Here is a 7,500-nt window from a genome sequence, read left to right as displayed (position 1 = left end):
AGACTTTTATTGTGAAAATCCGCTCTGATCCTACACATAAAGATGAATGTCCTTTGAACTCCAGCCGCTTACATTTGACAGACTTTCATTCTGAAAATCTTTCGTCCAAATAAACGTTTTTAGTTATTTTTAAAGTCAGTTTCCAGTTTCTCTCTCCTCTGCAGTTCTGTCAGGTTCAGGTTCTGGTTCTGGTGTCTCTTTCTAATGTTGAACTGTATTTATGAGGTTCTATTGATTCTGTTCCAGAATCTCTCGCCTGTTCTCCGACGCCAAGAAGATCCTGCTCTACAGCCAGAACGACAAGAACCTGGAGGGCTTCAAGGAGCTGGTTCACGCTCTGCAGGAGCTGCAGGAGAGCCGCACAGGTACCAGAACCACTAACACAACCAGAACCAGTCCGAACTAATACAAATAGTGCAGAAGAACCAGGACCTGGAGCTGGGTCCCTCTGAGCTGCAGGTCCTGGAGCTGGGTCTCTCTGAGCTGCAGGTCCTGGTCTTTCAGGCTCGCTGCACTCTGAGAATTTCCTCCTTTGTGTTTTTAATTTGCACTCTGCCCGTGCGGTGGTGGGGGGGGGGGGGGGGGAGTACCTGCTCCGACCTGATGCTGCTTTGTCCTTAATCTCTGCCACAAAGGGGGGGGGAGGGGGCAGCCTCACCTCCAGGCTGGGAAAATAAAGTTTGCAATTCTTTAAAAAGTACCGGTGGGTTAAAGCTAATTCAGCAGCCAGGGACCTGAAGGGGGGGGGGGAGGGGGGGGGGGGCATTTAAATATTTGATAAAGTTCTGAGAATATGGAGTCCAGAGCAAGCGTCTCATTACTGGGCGTCCTGCGGCTCAGAGATCAGCGCTCTGAACTCTGGGAGTTTGTGCAGCTGCAGCCCCCCCCCTTCAGAGGTTACCCAGTTCTCTGGAGACAGGAGGTCTGGTCCTGCAGAGGAACCCATGTTTTAATAACCCTTCAGAACACCGCAGCCGACCCTCCGTCCAGAAACAGGCTTCATCAAGTAATAAATAATCACAACAACAATAATAATAATGAAATAAATTCTCTCTGCTCATTGGTTCAGACGTCTCTCTGCTCATTGGTTCAGACGTCTCTCTGCTCATTGGTTCAGACGTCTCTCTGCTCATTGGTTCAGACGTCTCTCTGCTGATTGGTTCAGACGTCTCTCTGCTCATTGGTTCAGACGTCTCTCTGCTCATTGGTTCAGACGTCTCTCTGCTCATTGGTTCAGACGTCTCTCTGCTGATTGGTTCAGACGTCTCTCTGCTCATTGGTTCAGACGTCTCTCTGCTCATTGGTTCAGACGTCTCTCTGCTCATTGGTTCAGACGTCTCTCTGCTCATTGGTTCAGACGTCTCTCTGCTCATTGGTTCAGACGTCTCTCTGCTGATTGGTTCAGACGTCTCTCTGCTCATTGGTTCAGACGTCTCTCTGCTCATTGGTTCAGACGTCTCTCTGCTCATTGGTTCAGACGTCTCTCTGCTCATTGGTTCAGACGTCTCTCTGCTCATTGGTTCAGACGTCTCTCTGCTCATTGGTTCAGACGTCTCTCTGCTCATTGGTTCAGACGTCTCTCTGCTCATTGGTTCAGACGTCTCTCTGCTGATTGGTTCAGACGTCTCTCTGCTCATTGGTTCAGACGTCTCTCTGCTCATTGGTTCAGACGTCTCTCTGCTCATTGGTTCAGACGTCTCTCTGCTCATTGGTTCAGACGTCTCTCTGCTGATTGGTTCAGACTTCTCTCTGCTGATTGGTTCAGACGTCTCTCTGCTCATTGGTTCAGACGTCTCTCTGCTGATTGGTTCAGACGTCTCTCTGCTGATTGGTTCAGACGTCTCTCTGCTCATTGGTTCAGACGTCTCTCTGCTCATTGGTTCAGACGTCTCTCTGCTCATTGGTTCAGACGTCTCTCTGCTCATTGGTTCAGACGTCTCTCTGCTCATTGGTTCAGACGTCTCTCTGCTCATTGGTTCAGACGTCTCTCTGCTGATTGGTCAGACGTCTCTCTGCTGATTGGTTCAGACGTCTCTCTGCTCATTGGTTCAGACGTCTCTCTGCTCATTGGTGTCTCTCTGCTGATTGGTTCAGACGTCTCTCTGCTGATTGGTTCAGACGTCTCTCTGCTGATTGGTTCAGACGTCTCTCTGCTCATTGGTTCAGACGTCTCTCTGCTGATTGGTTCAGACGTCTCTCTGCTGATTGGTTCAGACGTCTCTCTGCTGCTTGGTTCAGACGTCTCTCTGCTCATTGGTTCAGACGTCTCTCTGCTCATTGGTTCAGACGTCTCTCTGCTCATTGGTTCAGACGTCTCTCTGCTCATTGTTCAGACGTCTCTCTGCTCATTGGTTCAGACGTCTCTCTGCTGATTGGTTCAGACGTCTCTCTGCTCATTGGTTCAGACGTCTCTCTGCTCATTGGTGTCTCTCTGCTGATTGGTTCAGACGTCTCTGCTGATTGGTTCAGACGTCTCTCTGCTGATTGGTTCAGACGTCTCTCTGCTCATTGGTTCAGACGTCTCTCTGCTCATTGGTTCAGACGTCTCTCTGCTCATTGGTTCAGACGTCTCTCTGCTGATTGGTTCAGACGTCTCTCTGCTCATTGGTTCAGACGTCTCTCTGCTCATTGGTTCAGACGTCTCTCTGCTGATTGGTTCAGACGTCTCTCTGCTCATTGGTTCAGACGTCTCTCTGCTCATTGGTTCAGACGTCTCTCTGCTCATTGGTTCAGACGTCTCTCTGCTGATTGGTTCAGACGTCTCTCTTCTCATTGGTTCAGACGTCTCTCTGCTGATTGGTTCAGACGTCTCTCTGCTCATTGGTTCAGACGTCGCTCATTGGTTCAGACGTCTCTCTGCTCATTGGTTCAGACGTCTCTCTGCTCATTGGTTCAGACGTCTCTCTGCTCATTGGTTCAGACGTCTCTCTGCTCATTGGTTCAGACGTCTCTCTGCTCATTGGTTCAGACGTCTCTCTGCTCATTGGTTCAGACGTCTCTCTGCTGGACGCTCGTCCTCATTTGTTTGATTTCATCACAGCGCCTCTGACCCGTCTCTAACGGCCTCCTGCGGTCTGTCCCCGCCGGGCCTCCGTACAGCTCTTCTTCTGCACATTATATTCCTGCATGACGGAGGCCGGTTTGCGGCTGCAGAGGAAGAAGCTCCTGCTTTAATGCGGTTGTTTTCAGAGCAGAGGAGCATCTTGCAATTGGTCCGACAAACACACCGTGATGGAACAGTTTCAGATGTTAACGACACGTTGGTTTATTTCCTTTTATTCCTCATGTTTTGTTGGCGCGTTGCAGACGTGTGAGGGCACGCCGATGAGCTCACGGCTCATTAAAAACTGACACAACCCCACACACCATATATTGTCATCACAATTTCGTGTCTCCTCAGGGTTCAGGCTGAAGCACTTCCTGCGAGACAACGAGACCATGTCCGACTTCCTGCTGAGGAACGCCTCGCTGTCTGAGGAAAACGTGCAGCTGATCCGAGATGCCGACGTCCACCTTGAGAAGGTGAGGAGGCTCTGCACGCTAAAACACAGAAGCAAATATGGATTCGCTAAATATCTATTTAAAGTCTGACGATATGGAAAATACCAATTTAAATTAGGAAAAATAATATAATGTGAATTAAAACTCTGAAATAAAATAGATAGAGTCGGAGGATGAAACCCTCTTTATCGGTCACATGCACACAGCAGAGCACACAGTGAAATGTGTCCTCTGCATCTAACCCATCCTAGTACTGGGAGCAGTGGGCAGCTATCGTGCAGCGCCCGGGGAGCAATGGGGAGGGGGGATTGGAGGTGTCCGGTGCCTTGCTCAAGGGCACCACAGCAGGGCCTAGGAGGTGAACTGGGACCTCTCCAAGTAGCAGTCCACTTTCCATATTTCAAGTCTGTTCAGGGACTTGAACCGACGACCCTACGGTTCCCAGTCCAAGCCCCTACTGACTGAGCCACTGCTGGACCTGGAATTAAATGTTATTTAAAGTTTGAAAACGTATAAGGAAAAGCATGTCATTAGAAACTGGGGAAAAGTTTAAGATATGAATTTAAATTCTGAAACATGAAATCATTTCCCAGATAAAGTCTGAGGTCCTGAGGAGAGAATTCAGATTCAACGTGAATAAAATGAGAGAGCATCACTCATAATATCAGAGTGATATTTATTGTGATGATACCCCCCTGAGGTGCTGCTGAAGGGTTATGGCGTCCACCTGAAGGACATGTGTCCCAGGCGGGGGGGGCGCCGGCTGGAGGACTTCGTGGCCTTGGCTGACGCTCGGCTGGCGGCTGGCATACAGGAAATGATCTGCACGGCACCGCGCGGCTGGCTGGACGCCGCCGAGAGACACTTCCTGAACAACCTGGACTTCCTGAAGCCCGTCCAGGTAAACTCACCTGAGCCGTCAACACCAGACATAAAGGCCAAACATCACGGCAAATAAATAATGTACGGAAAGTGAGATTTATGTTTATGTAAATAACGGTGACCAACACGTCTTCCATCCACGGGGCTTTGGTCTCATCACTTTGACTATTTCTTTATTCCCAATTCTTTTAGATTTGAACTTCTCTCAGAATACTGACTCTCTTGTTTTCACTTTTTCTTAGTGTTATACATTTATAATTCCTAAACTTTAAAGGAAACGTACCTGAAATGTTTTCTGGTCTTATTTTAACAACATGATCACATGACTCCTTCTGTTGTTACTGCAGATCTGCTGTAAGCTAGCTAGCTAACGTAGCTAACCTTCAGATATCCAGACATATCCAGCTCTGAGACAGACTCGCTCTGCCTTCATCTGCATGTGTTTTGGAACATTTGAATTTCTAGATCTGCATGGTTTCTGAAGCTGCAGTTTCTCCTGGTGGAGGTGGTCGTTGTATTTGCGTGTTTGCCTCCGTATGACACTGGACGGACTCAGGGAACATTAAGATTCTCCCTTTTGAATTTTTTCTTCAATGATTCTTTAATGGTTTGATTACTGAACTGGTTCTCACGGATGTTTTGCACCAGTTCAGCCCTCAGTGAAAACACAGCATCTCCTCCCTCTGATACAATCAACGGGGAGGAATCACACATTTACTGAAGGTATAAAATACATATCACACTATCACCAAATACTGGTAAACACCAGTAAAAAGTTCCCAAAGAGCACACACTTCAACGTTCCTTTCTTTCAGAGCAGCGTGTTTGTGTCTTTTGTTGCAGAGATCTATGATCAGCTGACAGTGTGAACTGTTTCCACAGGAACGGGGAGAGAAATCCTAAACATCCTCAAGTTTAGTTTCAGGAGATCAGCTGTGACTTTAAAGAGTCCTCTCCTGCTGATGTTCAGGTGTATATCAGTGTGTAGCGTCTCTACTTTAAAGAGTCCTCTCCTGCTGATGTTCAGGTGTATATCAGTATGTAGATTCTCTACTTTAAAGAGTCCTCTCCTTCTGATGTTCAGGTGTATATCAGTATGTAGATTCTCTACTTTAAAGAGTCCTCTCCTTCTGATGTTCAGGTGTATATCAGTATGTAGAGTCTCTACTTTAAAGAGTCCTCTCCTGCTGATGTTCAGGTGTATATCAGTATGTAGAGTCTCTACTTTAAAGAGTCCTCTCCTGCTGATGTTCAGGTGTATATCAGTATGTAGTGTCTCTACTTTAAAGAGTCCTCTCCTGCTGATGTTCAGGTTTGTATCAGTATGTAGAGTCTCTACTTTAAAGAGTCCTCTCCTGCTGATGTTCAGGTGTATATCAGTATGTAGAGTCTCTACTTTAAAGAGTCCTCTCCTGCTGATGTTCAGGTGTATATCAGTATGTAGAGTCTCTACTTTAAAGAGTCCTCTCCTGATGTTCAGGTGTATATCAGTATGTAGTGTCTCTACTTTAAAGAGTCCTCTCCTGCTGATGTTCAGGTGTATATCAGTATGTAGAGTCTCTACTTTAAAGAGTCCTCTCCTGCTGATGTTCAGGTGTATATCAGTATGTAGCGTCTCTACTTTAAAGAGTCCTCTCCTGCTGATGTTCAGGTGTATATCAGTATGTAGAGTCTCTACTTTAAAGAGTCCTCTCCTGCTGATGTTCAGGTGTATATCAGTATGTAGAGTCTCTACTTTAAAGAGTCCTCTCCTGCTGATGTTCAGGTGTATATCAGTATATAGAGTCTCTACTTTAAAGAGTCCTCTCCTGCTGATGTTCAGGTGTATATCAGTATGTAGAGTCTCTACTTTAAAGAGTCCTCTCCTGCTGATGTTCAGGTGTATATCAGTATGTAGAGTCTCTACTTTAAAGAGTCCTCTCCTGCTGATGTTCAGGTGTATATCAGTATATAGAGTCTCTACTTTAAAGAGTCCTCTCCTGCTGATGTTCAGGTGTATATCAGTATGTAGAGTCTCTACTTTAAAGAGTCCTCTCCTGCTGATGTTCAGGTGTATATCAGTATATAGAGTCTCTACTTTAAAGAGTCCTCTCCTGCTGATGTTCAGGTGTATATCAGTATATAGAGTCTCTACTTTAAAGAGTCCTCTCCTGCTGATGTTCAGGTGTATATCAGTATGTAGTGTCTCTACTTTAAAGAGTCCTCTCCTGCTGAGGTTCAGGTGTATATCAGTATGTAGAGTCTCTACTTTAAAGAGTCCTCTCCTGTTGATGTTCAGGTGTATATCAGTATGTAGTGTCTCTACTTTAAAGAGTCCTCTCCTGCTGAGGTTCAGGTGTATATCAGTATGTAGAGTCTCTACTTTAAAGAGTCCTCTCCTGTTGATGTTCAGGTGTATATCAGTATGTAGTGTCTCTACTTTAAAGAGTCCTCTCCTGCTGAGGTTCAGGTGTATATCAGTATGTAGAGTCTCTACTTTAAAGAGTCCTCTCCTGTTGATGTTCAGGTGTATGTCAGTATGTAGAGTCTCTACTTTAAAGAGTCCTCTCCTGCTGATGTTCAGGTGTATATCAGTATGTATAGTCTCTACTTTAAAGAGTCCTCTCCTGCTGATGTTCAGGTGTATATCAGTATGTAGAGTCTCTACTTTAAAGAGTCCTCTCCTGCTGATGTTCAGGTGTATATCAGTATGTAGAGTCTCTACTTTAAAGAGTCCTCTCCTGCTGATGTTCAGGTGTATATCAGTATGTAGTGTCTCTACTTTAAAGAGTCCTCTCCTGCTGATGTTCAGGTGTATGTTATAATTGTTGTCTCTGCGTCTCAGATGAGCGTTCGGACCGACCCAGAGGCCGTCCGGCTGGTTGCCAGGGCAACAAACAAACTGCTGGACAGCCTGGGAGCTCTGGCTGTGGAGGTGAAAAAAAGAATGTTTGAGTTCTAAGTTTTTCCAAAGTATCTTTTGTCATTAAGTATAATGTTTGTCTCACACACACACACACACACACACACACACACACACACACACACACACACACACACACACACACACACACACACACACACACACACACAGCTCAAAAAAGCGATGAAGACAAGCATAAACATAGACAGGTGTGT

At 46.1% G+C, this 7,500-nt stretch overlaps 1 protein-coding gene across 1 annotated transcript in view; it reads left to right on the top strand.

The window, feature by feature from the left end:
- The window catches only part of LOC134859656 (phospholipid-transporting ATPase ABCA1-like), a 61,466-nt gene that overhangs the window by 10,359 nt on the left and 43,607 nt on the right, over window positions 1-7,500 (top strand). Inside the window, 4 exon segments of the mRNA XM_063876285.1 lie at window positions 247-365; window positions 3,401-3,522; window positions 4,202-4,402; window positions 7,208-7,297. Of these exon segments, the coding sequence (XP_063732355.1) occupies window positions 247-365; window positions 3,401-3,522; window positions 4,202-4,402; window positions 7,208-7,297 (532 nt within the window).

The sequence above is a fragment of the Eleginops maclovinus genome, chromosome 23 (genome assembly GCF_036324505.1).
Source record: "Eleginops maclovinus isolate JMC-PN-2008 ecotype Puerto Natales chromosome 23, JC_Emac_rtc_rv5, whole genome shotgun sequence".
NCBI lineage: Eukaryota > Metazoa > Chordata > Actinopteri > Perciformes > Eleginopidae > Eleginops > Eleginops maclovinus.
This window is presented reverse-complemented; position numbering and strand designations above follow the sequence as displayed.